We start from the raw sequence: 16069 nt of genomic DNA, 5'->3' as shown, positions 1-16069 counted from the left end.
TGTTTCAGAAGAAATACTCGGACACTAAGGAATAACTACTAAAATAAAAGAGTTTCCTGAGCATAGCAAAACGCAGGAACAAACCTTTGTTTCCAACCTTTAGGAAAAGTGGGGCATGACAGTGAAACCAGTTTTCAAACAACTCTGAGAAATGGGCATTAGAGAGAGTAAGAAGTAAGCAGGGAAACAAAACTCATCACTTAACCTGAGCTGGAGACGTTCACATGTTATTGTGATAGCACAGCAAAATGTCATGGCATGAGCAGTCCATCCATGGCTGTCAGGCTCTTAAACCAGAACTGAGCACTGAGGCATCACCTTTTACCTGCCCTGCAACTGGGACTTGGGATCTGTGTCCTTAATATGAGGGAAAAATTACAGAGGAAAGAGGTCAGGCATGTTTGTTATTAAAAACTGAGAAGCTGAGATGATGAAATGGGCCTGCAAGGGCTTGGTTCACGGGGCAGGAAAAGGAATGCAGGATCTGAAATTACAAACAGCCTCTGCCCATGGGATGTTGCCTGTGCTTCATGTTTCACCTATAAAAAGAAATGCAGCTTCAGACACCCTGAGGCCCTGCGTAACCCAACAGAAACAGAGAGGGGCTACAAGAGAAGGGACCAAATGCACAGCTGTGGGATGTGTTTGCTGTCTGTGGGATGCAGAGGAGGTTGTTTTGCAAAATCCCCTCAATTTTCCTCAACTGGAAGTCTCTGTTCCCAAGACTTCCTGCTTAGCAATGCAAAGGGAGCTAACGCCACACAACTCCAGAGGTATTTGCCTGAACCATGTCCTCCACAAGTTACAGATGTCCTGATTCATAAAACTCCTTTGTGAGAACAAGTAGCTGGGATTTCCTCTGCTTCCTCCACCTTTCCCCTGCACTCATCACCCCACGTGGTCTTCTCAAGGCCACTCTTTATTTCAGTTACACAGTAAATCCACTTGTCCCTGTAAGAGCAGATACAACCCTCTCTTCCCCTCTCCTTGCCTCTGTGAAAACACAGGAATGAAAACAGAAGGATGACCTGGATCTGCCTGTCTAGCTTCTAGATAAAAAGATGTGATTTTTGCTGGAGGAATGAGATGCTGTCCCTTATTCTGGTTCACACCTGGCCACGTGATGTGAGGATGTTCTCCCAGGTGGATTGAGGTGGCAGATCCAGTGACATTCCTGCTGCCTACACAAACAACCAGCCACCCTGTCATTGTTCTCAGGTTTGCCAGCATCCATCTGACTGCTGCTGACTGAAGGGAGTTTTCCTCAGCTACACGACAAACCTGTACAAGGCTGCGTGTTTTGGATGTGACCAGGACAGATGGGATTAATAGGAGCTTGCAGACACCCAATTAAATCTTCATCAACCCAGGAAGTCAGGATGACCTGCAGCCTGGAGCTTGCAGGGGAAGGCAGCTGCGGGGAAGGAAAAGGTTTCCTGTACCTCAGGAGTTTGGGATTGTTGGGAGGATGGATAATTCTGCACTTGGGAGTATTGTAAGGATAACTCCAGAGAGAGCTACAAACCATTTGGTTACTGTGACAGCAGTCTGGGCATAAGCAGAGCAGTGTCTGGAAAGTGATGGAGACTGAACTGTCAAAAAGGTTAATTTCACTAAACAATGATTTAAATCGTGGTAGTTCTTAAGATATTTAACCATTTCTCCCAAGGAGTGGATGGAGGAGTCTGTGGACTGCAGGATCTGGGTTTTAGTCCAGACACCAGCTACAATGTCTTAAGCTTGTCCTAAAGTAAAAGCCCTTCTCTTGCCTTGTCATTGCTCTCAACAGAAGTGGGAAAGCAGCACAAGGGAAAAATGGAAATTGCAGACACAGGAGTCCTGGCAAAGAGCCGCTATAGTATAAGAAGACTTGAATCACTGGTTTGACACTACTTCCCCCCTGTGCAGCTTTGGGCTGCTAAATCATTCTCTAAAAGCAAACAACTAAGAAGAGAATAAAACATCTGACAGGAGGAGGAGAATACACTTAATGGTCATTTTCCACTGCCCTCCTGAGCAATCAGAGCCAGCAATAAATAACTGCACCTCCCACTCCTTCAGACTAAATAAATCCTACAGCTGAATATCTGTAGGAGGAGGGTTCTCGTGACAGTGAGACATTTACACACACAGCTTCATGCTGATTTAGCTGAAGCTGTGTGGTTTTGTGCCAGCACCACTAAATCACTGCAATCAAGGCCCCTCTCCATTTTGCTTTTTCTAAAGTGATTTTTGTCAGTTTAGGACAAGGCAATTTCCTCCCAGTAGGAAGCTGAACTGAGGTGAGGCTCCTTGAACAGGAGCAGAGGTATCCAACACACAACAGTTTTTCCAGGGGATCCACCTGGTTTGGGTTGCTTTTTCACACCTCATCTTCCCCCCAAATGCATTAATGCCAACTCACTGTCAGTGTTGGATCATCTCCTCCCCACCCCATCATGTAAACAACATAAAACCAGTGGAACACTAGGTAATTGTATAGTTACTGTCATCATCAGTGGGAGACAGGAGCTCCAAAGAGGATCTGAGCATAATTTATCTGTACTCCATGGAAAAGGGGAGGGGCAGATATCAAAGAAAGAAAAATCAAAACTAGAGTGTCATGAACGGAGGGAGAGTGAGAGGAGGGGGTATAGATGGCCAGGGTGGAACCAGCACAACGATGCTGAATAGGAAACTAGAGAGGGGGTTTCACATGCAAATTAAAACACAGTGCAATAAGGGAGTATTCAGATCACCTTATCACCTTTCAGTCCATGTTCTCCAGGGTTTCCCATCAGCCCCTGAAACAAAAGAAAGTTCAGAGTGAGGTTGAGCCATGGTGGAGACTTGCTCAGGTCTGTGACATTGCTGTTTGCTGATGGGGCTGGTGGCTCAGACCCACAGCACTGGCCTGGAACAGTCTCAAGGTCCAATGCCAGACTGCTCCCAAAGTGTGCTCCATCACACATTCTTCATGTGGGAAAATGCTTCTGGAATTCTCCATTGACTTACACCCTCTGCAGAGCACCAGTGGGATGTTGTGTCTAACATCACTGCTGCCCATCCTTTCTCTCAGGACAGTCACCACTGCCCCAAGGAGGAACAGAACAACCTTCAGCCCCGCTATTGAGGGATGAGAGCTCAGAGATTCCCTCACCTTTAATCCTTTTGGTCCTGGATAGCCGATTGGTCCAACAGGGCCCATGTCACCCTAGTGAGAGAAAGAAAATGACCACAGTCATTAGGTGCAAACCTGACAGATCCCTGCACGTGGTGTGAAATTCCTCTGATATCCAGTCTCAGTATCCCTGAAGAAATGCACTAATGATATCAACAGAAGCAGCATCCTGGCATGAGTCAAGGCTCTTTGAATGTGCAGACAGCCCCTAAATAAATGTAGCACTCAGAGAAAAGAGAGGAGAAGCAGGAGGTGGGGACAGAGGGGTCTCATCCTGCTGCAGTGAGAAGTCAGCGTGGCATTGTGTGCTGGAACTCCATCTAACGCAGGAGGACTGCAGAGCTCTGGCTGCTCTGGGTACCCATGTGTGATGTACAACAGAAACCCTTCAGTGCTGGTGTTGAAATGGGCTCTGGCTGCTCCCTGCCATGAAGAGAGGCAGTGACAGGGTGCACCAGCCTGGCCTCAGTGTGTAAATAAACAGGGCAGGCTCCCTGAAGGAGCGATTCTCCAGCCGCAGCCCCGGGCCCGCGGTCACGCAGAGAGAGCTGAGCTGCAGCCACCCCAACAGAGCCCTTTTCATACCTCCTAGCATAAAGGCTGCTTGTAGAAATGCATTTACTTAGAGCTCTGCCCACATGGTTAATTAGGAGAGCAAGAGGCTTTAGTTCCTCCTAATTCTGCTCTTCAGCCTCTCTTACACTGTGAAAAAACTCTGCAGGGTGCGTGAGACAGCCAGAGCCTGGCTGGTCCCTGGGGTGGCTGCAGGTGACAAGGAAGGGACTGAAAGGGGGCCATGTGTCACCTTCTCCATGCCCTGCAGTGTGCACACCCTGGGGAAGGAGCTGGAGCTGTCCTCCACAGGGAGGACAAGGCAGGATGGATGTGCTCCCTTCTCCCCAGGAGGGTGGAATGGGTCACTCTTGCTCTATCCCACGAGAGATGCTTCAGCAGCCTGAATTCAGGAGATGCATATTACCTTGGGACACAAGATCTGACTCAGCTTGACCTGAATCTCAGTTTGAAGTTTGGCTAGGCCAGTGTGGAGGGGAGGACAGGCAGCTACTGACTCCATCATCTCTAGAAGGACCATGATCACATTTGCCATCTCTGACCTTACACTTTCTAACAAACACAATGTCTGTGAGATAATGGCAGTAAATCTTGCCAAAAGCAAGGAGGAATAGAATCCAATCTGGACTATGCCTTCAATGGTATTATTTTAAATAGCAATCTTCATCTTCCAGCTTTTTGACAGGAGCACATCCTTTCTGCTGCTATGGCTAAAGTAGCTACTTTCATCTCCACTAATGAAGGGAAGCAGACGTAATTTGTGGTTCCATGGAAAACCTTCCTGTGAATCCACCTCTGCCATCTCCAAGATGGGTGTCCCACCATATTCCCTGCTGTTCCTTCAAGGAATGCAAGATTTCTGGATTTGTGCAATGCCTAGTGCAGTGGATGCCTTGATCTAAGCTGACACACACTCCTGTAATTTAAGCTACGGGAAGGCAAAAGGGGAAGCTTTTAACCTTTCCTTGCAAGTCAAGTTTCCATGGCTTGTCACAGCTGAGGAGGAATCATTATAAAAGAATGCTGTAATAGTAACAGAGCCTACCAATTTTTGTGCGTGGAAGGGAATAACCTAAAACAAGTGCTGAGACCTAAAAATAAACCATACTATATTCAGCTGGGCATTCACTAACCCCCAGCACGGCTGCCAGAGGAGGAGCTGCCACCCACCCTTACAGCCATTTATCTCCTGCTGGGGGAAAAGTGTAATGAAGGGTGGAATTTGGCTGAGTAAAATTACCTGGATTAGTGATGGGATAGTGAAAATGCTTTTAAAATTCCTGTCTGCCCAGAGGACAGAGTGTTCCTGCCCTCAGACTCTCCAGTGAACAAGAACTGTGTGTCCCTGAGGTCACTGCTTACAGGGACTTGCTTTTTAAGAGATCCTGGTGTGGAAGGAATGCTGCATCTTTGAAGAAATACCCTGGCAAACGTTATCAAAAGGGCAAGTTATCATGAAAAAAAAAGACACTAACAACAGACTTCTAATCTGTTTCCTTTTGCTTGGAAAGGGTTTGCCCTCCTCCACCTCCCAATCCACCAGGAAACCCCCTCTCTCCCCAGATGTCACACCTCCCCCATGCAAACAGTCATCCTGCTCACAGGAAGAAGAAAATCTGTGTGTAGTTAGGCAGGTTGAAAGGGTTAAAGCCCGACAAGCCAGATCTCCATTTGTTTTTGTACTTACAATGAGTCCAAGGACTCCAGGAGGACCTGGGGCTCCCAATTCTCCCTAAAAGGAAAGACAAACCCACATGGTTACAGAACACTTTATAGACAAGCACAGACTGAAAGGCAGCTCAGTGTTTCAAGGGTTTGAGGGAAGGGAAAAGACCATCCCTCCCCTTCCATCCCCAGCCCCTTTCCCCTCCAAAGCAATCCAGAACTTCCATTTTCAGGAGTGCACTTGTGAGCACATCCTGGGAAGACACAGGCTGTGTTGTTGGGCAGTTATTCCCAGGGCTACCTTCCCTCCCAGGAGCAGGCTGGATGAAAGGAACATTTCACTGTGCAAGGGAGAGGTGGGAACCTGCCCCTGGTGAGATCCAGCCACTGGCAGGGAGAGGGAGTAGGGAACATGGGGGGAGCAAGGCTAAGGTGGGAAGGAGAGGAAAGCTGCTGCTTTAGCACTGGGAAGGGTGAGTTCTGGGAGTGGTTCTGTAATAATAAAACTCATTGGGAAAGGAAGACCTGCATGAAAGTGAAACTGGGTAGTTTGGGATGAGGGTATGGCAGGTTCTGGTGCTGGAAAATGGCTCCTAGGAGTGTATTTGGCACCTTGGAGTCATCATTCCAAGGGTCAGACTGCTGATGGGGCTTGTGGAGCTGGTTTGGCTTCTCAGCTTCACCACAAGCTTTCTCTGTGTGAGCTCTCCAAAGACATGCAGAAGCACTGGCGGGTGCCTGATGGCATCTTCAAGTGAAGCACAGCAGAGAAGCTCTGCCAGACTCCCACAGCTCACCTACCCAGGTTCCTGAGCAGCTCAGCAACCATGGGGTGCTCAGCCTGTCCCGTGTCCCCCTTGGTGGCCTCCCTGGCCATGCTAACAGTGAGCTGCTTGCCAGGGCAAGGACCTGCTCTTACACACCTCCATCTCCAGCAGGGCCTCTCAAAACAAGTGCATTGGAAATGCTGAACTTCCCGTTAACTCAGACAGTCCTGCCCCTGCTCTGCATCATGCTGGCTACTTCCTCTGACAGCCCTGCTCAGTTTATGGTGCACATCTGGTGGAGCCCCTCCAGTGCAATATAGCTCCCCTTTTATGGAAAGATTTGCCTAGTGGAAGAAGGAGAGAGAAGGGGACGCAACGTGACTGCATGTGCTCAGGGCTGCTTGGGTAAAGGGTTACGTGTGTTTATTTTATGGGAAGTGGAGTAAAGGACTATTGGGCAAGCACACACACAAAAAAGCGTTTCATAATCTCAACCAGCCTAAAATTGCTTTTTTTTTATGGCCAGTTTCTTTCCTGCATACTTGGGACATCTGTGGAACAATTGTTCCTCATGGGTGGGATTTCTGTGTCCTCAGAGCTACTGTTATAAGGTCGGCTTCAAGCTTTTAGCCAAGGCCTGGCATTACTGGCCCAGGAAGAAGAGGGAGTATCCCAGGAATGCTGAGCACAGGAGCTGCATGCTGGCCTGGGCTCCCCAGGAAGCTCTGCAGGCTCCCAGGGTGGCTGGGCTGCAGGCTGGCTGGATGCTCAGCTCTTGGTCCCACCAGCTCCAAGAGGCATTTCCCAGATTTCTGACTTGTGTCATATTGCTGTTCCCCAGGAGAACGGCTGTATGTGGAAATGCATGACCTCACAGCTAACAGAAGAGGATTTCCTCTTGGAAGAGGAGGGGGTGGACTCCCCTGAGAGATGTGGACAGGACTAGTTGTTAATTTGAGCCATTCCCTGGTCTAGGAAATGGAGGATTTACAAGTGGCCTTTCCTGGCTATCCGTCCCTGACCTGTGAGGGAAATCAGGCTCTATTCTCCTTTTTTCAGCGCGTGGACCGGGCACTGGGACAAGAGAGAAGGAGATTAATCAACAGCCCTTTCCCACGTCTAATTCCCGTGATTAAGAGCCTAACTGGAGTGGCTGAAGCACTCCGGGGGAACTGGGATCTGGAATGCACGGCTCCACAGTTCCCAGTGAGCTGGCAGAGGCAGGAATGGCCCTGGGGCTGGAGGAGCCTGTGCTGTGCCCGCAGGGATGGAGAGGAGATCAGAGGCTGTGGCTCCAGCCTTCCCCAGCGAGCCGGCATCACACAGAGGATGTGGCAGCCTGGCCTACGGCTCAGCTGCACACCCCACCTACCAAACCTACATTTTTGTCTGCTCCCAAACAGACTTTCTGGCATTTTTCTGCGTCTGTGACTCCTCTTGTGACCCTGTGAACCTCCCTTTAAATCAGCCCAAACAGTCTGTTTTCATTCTGCGATCGCCAAGGCACATTAATATTTAAGAGCCGTTGATAAGATGAAAGAGGAGCAATCCTTCTGGATGAATTAACGGGACATTTGCTGCTCTCCCAGGCTCTGGGAACAGCCACTCAGCTGACTGGCATTGAGAACATCTTCTGAATGGGGCTTAGACAACTTGCATATTCAAAAGAAAACAAAATAAGTTATTTAGGGAGAGAAAAAAAAAAAAAGTCTTCCTGTCCTGCAGGATCCCTGCTCTTCCTGGTGGGCTGGCTGGAAATAGCAGTACAGTCAGAAAGTTTTCTACTTTGGGAATACTGATTCCACTCTGACCCATGGCTTAAGCTGACTGAAGGATGGGAAAAGTCCTGCAGAAGTATTCCTTGGGAACGTCATTCTTTCAGTTCACTGCATTTATGATTCTTGTGCTGAATTCCCACAAAGGCTGGAGCTGTAGCTGAGCTTGGCTTGGTGATTGGAGCTGGTTGTGAAAATAACTTTTATGCTGCATGTATGAGGAATGGGAGCTTGCAGGCACATGTGGAGTGGGTTACTTCACACAAATCATCCCGTCAAACCCCAGAGCAGCACGGGGATTATGTGTGAATAACCAAGGCAGCAGGAATTTCAAAGATGAATCAGTGCTGCTCTCATGCTAATTCGGGGAGAACCAACAAAGTAATTCAGAAAATAATTTAGGATAATTAATACATCTGAGAACTGTTGCAAACCACGAGGACATGTTCTGTGAGCAGTGGCAAACACAGCACATCCCCACAGTTTACTGCTACAAGAGCAGAGCAAATTCAACTTTATCAGCACCCAGCTGCTTAAATGACCTCTGTGACCGTCCTGACCCAATTCCCAGGAGACACATCCCACTCTTAGGAAGCCAGCAGGGGTCAGATGAAGACTGAAGGGCAAGAACTCAGGAGACTGGAGACTTATTCCCCATGCAGTCCCAGGGCTGGCTGAGGGATGGGGCAGGCAGCAGCTTGGGCTGTGGAGTCTGACCCTCAGTGCTCCCAGACACTGGAGCAGAGAATCTGTGCCCAGTGGTGTGGACAACATGGTCCCACACTGCCTACTCTGCCAGAGCAACATCCTTTTCCCTTTTTATTTTCTCCTAGCCACATCTTCTGGATAAGAAAGTACCTGTCATGACTGAGGTGCAGGGAAGGCAAGAGATGGAGACAGAAAGCTGATGGCAAATGACCTGACAGTTACAGGAACCAAACACTGCAATTTTCAGTAGGGCAGGGATGTACATTTTTTTTTGCAAGAGGGACAAAATCAGCCAGCAGCTGCCACCAAGCTTAAAAGCTTCATTCAGCTCTAACTAGCATGAGGCAGTATAGTCTGCTGTCTACTGCAAAAGAAAAAAAGAAAGGAAAACGTTATGAACTTACAGGGTTCCCATCGATGCCTGGAGGTCCTCGTTCTCCAAAATTACCAGGAAAACCCTGAGAAGAGGAGGCAAACATGAGTGTTAGTTATTGAGGCTCCCTGGTGCAGACAGCCAGTTATAAACCACTCCCCTTGCACCCCGTGCAGCACTTTGGAAAGCAGCAGGACACGGGGACGTGTGGGACAACCAGCCTGCCTGTCCTCATCCAAACCACTCCTGCCACACCAGCACAGCTCAACGAGGCCAAAACCCCCGATTCACAAACCCAGTGCAGGGACTATATAAAAAATGGATTGTCAATCCATTTGAATTATTTAGTGCTGTCTACTAACAGGACCCTCCTCTCAGGATAGCTGGACAGCACAAAGCCTCTTGGAGCCCATGCAGATGCTTAATGGAGCTGATGTGAGATGCCTGGTGAATTCACTCCCTTTCAGCTTGCCAGAGGAGCAAACGCTTCCAAACTCATTCCAGCCCACACCCCAGGGCTGTGAAAGGCCATGTTTACTACAGGAAAAAGTCACCACAAAAGACGACTTCATCTCATTATATCTGAGACAAGTTTGGAAGACTTCAGACAATTGTAGGGAAGGGAGTGGAGGTACTGAGCCAGAGCCAGAACACGGTGGTGTGACACGTTCTCTCTCATTCTTGGACAGATCCTGTGCTCCTCTAAGCCCCCCAATTCCCTGCTACAACCAGCTCCCAAAGCAGCTTTCTCTTCCCCGTCCTGCCATGCTCTGTCTCCCACAGGAAGAGCTCGAACTGGGAGTCAAAGCAAAAGTGCTTTATCCCCTTCTCTGCTCACCAGAATACAAAGGACAGCATGGGCATGTTCTGGAGTACCTGGGAGCTTAAGAGACAGGGATGAAGCAGACAGGGAGAGGATGGTGTCCTCTCCTGCCTGTTTCCCTGTATGTTACAAACACTGGTTATCTGAGAAAAGCAAATCTGAGGGAAGTGGAATGCAACAGCCAATGCTGACAATGCTTATCTGGAAACCCATCAGCAACAATGAAAACTGAAATGATCACAGCAGACAGAGCAGGAAAACTACACTGGGAAACTGTCCTCCAAGACCTCCCTTGACCTATGGGGGTTTACAACTCCTGGTGAACAGAAAAGGTAAAAAGGTGCTTGGTAAAATCTAAAGTGAGAGATGGGAGACTTGTTTAAGTCAACAGAAATTCTGCTGCTGACATCAGAGCCAGCATTTCAGCTCTTCTGTACCAGTTCCCTACAGCACTGAGCTGACATGAGCTATTGCTTGCTTGGATTCAACACTTCTATTTTGTGGGAATCACTGCGAATAGGAAAGTTGTCTGCCTTTCTCCATCTAGGCACTACATCCCTGAGGCCTGTGCACATGCCAAGAAGCTGTGGTCAGCAACCACTGGAAACAGCCTTCTGCCATCTAGAGACAAAGATGTCAAATATAACAAGAAGGCAGGGGGGCTTACAATTTTCTTTAATGAAAAAAGGAGAAAAATAACTCTGCTACATGCTGAATCAATCAGATCAGAAGAGAGATGTGCAGGGAAAACTCATTGATCAGGCAAGACTGAAAAAAAAAAAAAAAAAGAAGATTGCCAGAATATTTTGCTGTTTACAGTCATGTGGCTTGCCAAGGAAAATATGAGTGTGCATAGACTGATACTGTACTTACGCTGCTGCAGAGGTCAGTCACAACTTTCAGCATTGCCCCATCTCTCCTTCATTCCTCAGAGAGCAGAGCTGGGCATGGAGTGGCCATGGGTGCCACTGAGCTGCAGCCTGGCCCTGTGGCTGCTGAGGTGTCTGCTATGGAGCTGAGCTCTTGCCAAAACAGGGAGATTTTACTACTTTGAATGGCACAACGAAAACAATATTGCTACAGCAGCATAATATCAGCTAGGGGAAAGCTTGCTCCAGACTGAAACACCACTGTCTGAATTTGGTTTAAAACTGTTGCAGTGTGACATAAACAATGTGCTCCTGTGCCAGAATAAAAGAACCCAGATAAGGAATTATTTAAATGCATATGTTTTGCACATGTGTTTCACTCTTTTTTATGCCTCAGTTTCCAGCATTAACCTTGCTGCTTAAAGACAGGAAATTTGAGGTACTTGATGGTAGAGTTAATAGAAGTCTAACTTTTACACAGGTTTTCCAGCGCTGGATCTCCACATACCTAGAAAACCAGATTATCCCAGTGTTTGGAAGGTGGAGCTGAGCACCTGAGGTCTCTTGGCCAATACCACCCAGCAACCAAGAGACTCAGCACTAAAACCTGTTCACAGCACGCTGTGACTGCCCACAGAGGTCAGGGTTCTGCCAGTCCTCAAGATGGCAGGGAAAAGGGTCAGAGTGGGAGGAAGCTGAGAAGAAAAGCAGAACAGGCCCAGGACAACACTCAGCACCCAGGCCCCATCCTTGCCAACACCATTTTTGTCCTTAACACACCATCTGCACTGCTGGCACAAGCAGCCCCCAGCCCAGCTCACCCATTGCTGGGGTGATGGGTGCTCCCCTGGTACATTTTGGCCCAAGCTGTAAAACCTAGAGCAGGAGACAAATGGAAAGAGTAGCTTCAATTCAACTAACCCCAGGCATCCTAGCCCAGAAGTCGAGCTTAGCACACAAGCACAGTTTTTGCACATTAAATGAGGCTAAGGCTTGTGGCTGTGACATGGAAAAGGATATTTCAGCCTTCATACAGTCTGCAAAGACCCAAACCAGGTTGTGAAAGCTGTCCCAGCACAGCTCTTGCACAGCAGGAAACAATCAATCTTTTAAGCCCCTAATGAAAAAGAAAGCACTTTGTTTCCACGGGGTGAGCAGTAGCAGTTTAAACCACAATAACAGTTCCAGTGACCACAGTGTCCTAATTTATTGAATCTCACACGTCTGTAAAAGCTATTTTTTGGTCCCTCTCCTGCCTGAGCCTAAAGGAGAGAGATGTTCCCCAGGAACAGAACTAGTAGTATTCAACTAAAACAAGCAGCCCAGAAGTTACAACAGACTCTGTTATCCCATTGGTTTCACTCCCCTGAGCAGTGACACTGCTCTCCCATGCACTGCTCCAAGAACCTAAGAAGCCCAGACTGAGGGAGAACACGTGGGGCAGGAAGCTCATTTTATGGTGCTGGCAGACAGGAGGGTCACAACTGGCAGCCCATTACAGGAGACTTTTGAAAGAGATTAAAGAATCCAGCAGATTCAGGGTCTCCTGTGACTGCAGAAGGGGTTTTGGTACAGAAAATCTATCATTTTACAGGGTGGTTGTTTTTCAAGAAAACTAGTCCCTGGAAATTATGCTTAAAAATTGGGAAAACAAAGGAGAACATCCCAGTGAAAAAGACAGAGCCCACTCTGTGGGAGGGATGGGATGTACAGAGAAGGACCAGGACAGGGAAGGGAATGGCAAATGGCAGCAGAACTAGGAAGAAAATGCTCGACTAACAAGTTGTGCTGGCCAGGAGCCATCAGGGTGCTCCTCCACAGCGTTCCAGTCAGGTATGACAAAACTTTTGGCTCTATCTCACAGCTGGGAAATTCAGAGAGGAGGTGGGGGAAAACGTCCAGCTGAATGGATTTCACATTGTCTGAAGGAGAAGTTCAATGAAAGAAGCAAGATGAGGCTGGGGGAGGAGATGGAGAGAGCACACAGGCAGATGCTTCGCACTAACAAACTCTGGGTGCTCCTGTGCTCCCCTGTCCCCAGCCCAAACAGAGCTTTACAGGGGTTGCACAATTTGTCCTCGTTGCACTTTGTGAACTGAGACACAGGGAGATGCAAACTGATTTATCCCAGGTTACACTGAGGGGTCTGCAGCTGAAGCAGTAATGAAGTCTCTATCTTTGAGATGTTCCAACAGTGCCTTAATTCCTTTTCATCCCCACTCCCTGCAAAGGGCATCCTTTCATAGACCAGGAGACTCCTGCTGAGAACAACCAGACCTAGACAGACACTGGAACCAGCTCCTCTTGCATCAGGGGATTACATCCCCCCTCCACCTCCCCTTCCTTTCTTCCACTGCTTAAAGCAAACAGAGCAGCCTGCCCTTTCTGCTGGCTGCTGTCAGCCAAAGCACTGCTCCTGTCAGAGCAGACACCACTGCTCCTCGTCCCTTGTCGCAGCTGTCCCCAAGGAGCAGGGGCTGGTGACACACGTGGTGTCCTTTGCTCCCCCAAAACACTCTCAGGTGTTCACGTGTGGGTGGGTGTGTTGTATGTGTACAACATCTGATTCAGTTTAAAGCACTTTCCCTGAAGGAGTAAGGGAGGCAGTCTGGCAGCTGCTGCTCTGAAGAATCCTGGCAGGTCTTCATGCCAACAGAATCGTTCTCCAAAAATAGGATTTTATTTTCCTGTTGGCTGAAGGTGAAGCTGCTCAAAGCAACCAGCCCTCCTGTCTTGTCTGCAAAAGTCTCTATTTGCCAGTTGGCTCTGGCCAGGTGAATCACTGCCCAGGAGCCTCCCCAGGGACAGAACTTGCAAGTCAAATAATTTAAGTAAGGAAAAAGAAAAAAAAAAAGGTGGTGGAGAAGCAGGGCTGAGGGTGAGAGAAAGCCTTCACTGGAAAAAAGAAGGAGAATAAAACAAACAAATGTAGCTTATGTTGGCAGCTCACACCTCTGAGAGAATTCCTGGTGTGGAGAGCAGACTGAACCCCTCCACAGGTGGGCAGAGGGTGGCTCAGCCCCAGCAGGAATCACCCCAAAGGGACCCTGTGCTCCTGCTGTCCCCAACAGCTACAGGGGACCTCTGCCTTCCCCTGGGTCCAGGCAGTTCTCATCCCTGCAGAGAGGGAGATGCCACCCCTGGCTGGGTGACATCATAGGTGAGAGAGGGAGATGCCACCCCTGGCTGGGAATGGAGTGGGGGTCCTGCTGCAGCTCTGCTCCTCTGCCACCTGAAAGGAAGCTTTGCTTTCATCCCCAGGAGACTTCACAGCTCCGTGTCACCTATTGGGACAAAGATTTCAGGGCATTTTTACACATAACTATCCCTCCAGCTGTGGGAGTACAGCAGGAGCAGCACAAGAAAAAATTCCTGAAGCCCCTCCAGCCAAATATCACTTGAGTGAAGTGCCAGCCCCTCCACACTCCTGCTCCATTCCTTTTCCACTGGTACAGGATCTTTTCCTGTTCTGCAGAGCTCTAACTGAGTTACCATTGCACAGACACGTTGGCCTAATGCCAGAGAACTCTGAGCCTGCCACTGCTCCTCCTTATCTATGGCCAACATTGCCAAACCAAGCAGCCTCCTATCCAAGAAAGTCAAGCAGCTTTAGGGGTCAAAATGCTTTCAGGCTCATAGGTGACAATTGCATTATTTTTCCTTATAATTTCTAATGAGAATAATTTTTGAGCTTTGATTTATGAATGAGCTTTTCCCTGGAGGATTAAAGATGCCTGGAAGACCTTGGTTCAGCTCCTCATGAGATTTCTGAATGATGATGGACAAGTCACTTAGGAGCATTCTAGGGAAAAAAATATCTTTGGGATTGTTTCTTTTCTTTCAGTGGAGGTTATAGCTCTTGACACTTTTCAAACCCTTTTCCCTGTGTTTTCAGTACCTTGTTTTGCCCATTCTTAAAAATATGAAATACATCCTGATATTGTCCACCTTGCCAGGTTATTTGGATGGTATAATCATGGACATAGGAACATGTGAGAAGTAACCATGCAAGCACCTCACCACAGAGATTTGGGAAACTCCAGACATGTGGAACACAGCTCAGGCCAAAATGAGATGGTGACATTTGCTCTGGGCTCATGCCTGCATCTCAGAGTGGTGAACCAGGCCAAGAGTGGTGGAGAGACCAGACCAGCTGCCCAGCTCCAGTGTCCAACTTCAGCATTAAAAAAAGTCACTGATTGCTCAAACCACATCTATTTTAAAAATTCAGGTTAACAAAGCAAAAAAAATAGCAAAGAATTTACTTCAATGGCTAACAGGAAACATCTGATCCATGGGCTAAAACTCTCTCATTAAAAGAGGAGCTTTGTTCATGGCTAGTTTTCAGGACCTCCACTGGACTTTTCATGCAAACAGAATGATTAAAAGCATATTATACTTTTAAATTAATCAATTCCCAAAAAAGGCACTAAACATTTTGGTGCTATGCTGGGATACTGGCACAAGGCAGCACTACCCAGTCCTGTCCATCAGCTCCTACAGACCATTTGTGCTCCCTGCTGCAGCTCATCTTGTGGATTTACCTGTACACACAGCTCTTCAGCCCACACATATCTCTACTGGCTTTGGCTGGCCACATCTGAGCGTACCATGAAATGCTGTTACCAGATTCCCAAGTCTCAGCTCATGTGGTGCAGGAAACTCTTGGCTCACTCACTCAAGGAAGGGTCTCAGCTGCATCCAAAGCAGAGAAAAGACTGGAGCAAGAGAGGAGATGTTTATCACCTTAGTCCCTTCAGAAGAAGCAACATTTGTTTTGTGGTTGGTCTGTGGCTATGCCAGCCCCTCCAGACACGTGGCAGAGCATGTCTGCCCACTGTCTGCACGGACAGCAGCTGGGTCTGTGAACCCTGGCAAACCTCACTCTCTGACATTCAGCATGGATCTATCTCAGCCCTCCATCAAAAGGTTGGGGGAGCTACAAAATAAAACCTTCCTGACCCAGAGGCAGCCCTGCTTTTGGCTATCCAGAGGCAATTGATGCCTTTTCATAGGCTGCAAGAGCCTGGTGATGCTGGTGGGGAGGGCAGGGGTACCTCATGACCTTCTGACAGCTCATCAGGTGAAGGAAAAACCAATATATTGCAACCTGGTGCTCACTGGAGGCAGGAGTCAATGCATGGTAAGTCACCACAGAAGAAGACAGCACACATGGAAAACAGCCTGGTGAGAAGGTGCCACTCTGTGAGAGCGCAGAGGGGGCTCCTCCTGTGGCCAGCTCCTGGGCAGTGGATGCCAGCTCCAGCAGCCTGGCACTGCACTGGTGCTCCCAGCAAACTCTGAGGCTGGTGCCAGTGGCTGCCAGCTCGCTGCTGGCTCTCACACCGTGGGTGGC

General features: G+C 48.4%; 1 protein-coding gene across 1 annotated transcript in view; it reads right to left on the bottom strand.

Moving 5' to 3' along the window:
• The window catches only part of COL27A1 (collagen type XXVII alpha 1 chain), a 141642-nt gene that overhangs the window by 71310 nt on the left and 54263 nt on the right, over positions 1-16069 (bottom strand). The window contains exons 13-16 of the mRNA XM_041406960.1: positions 9053-9106; positions 5421-5465; positions 3140-3193; positions 2739-2783 (exon numbers count right to left, since the gene is read on the bottom strand). Coding sequence (XP_041262894.1) covers positions 2739-2783; positions 3140-3193; positions 5421-5465; positions 9053-9106 — 198 coding nt within the window. The remainder of the gene's footprint in view (positions 1-2738; positions 2784-3139; positions 3194-5420; positions 5466-9052; positions 9107-16069) is intronic.

The sequence above is a fragment of the Onychostruthus taczanowskii genome, unplaced genomic scaffold, assembly GCF_017590055.1.
Source record: "Onychostruthus taczanowskii isolate IOZ18803 unplaced genomic scaffold, ASM1759005v1 scaffold25, whole genome shotgun sequence".
NCBI classification, from domain to species: Eukaryota; Metazoa; Chordata; class Aves; order Passeriformes; family Passeridae; genus Onychostruthus; species Onychostruthus taczanowskii.
The sequence above is the reverse complement of the archived record's forward strand: the minus strand, read 5'-3'. Positions and strand labels throughout refer to the sequence as shown.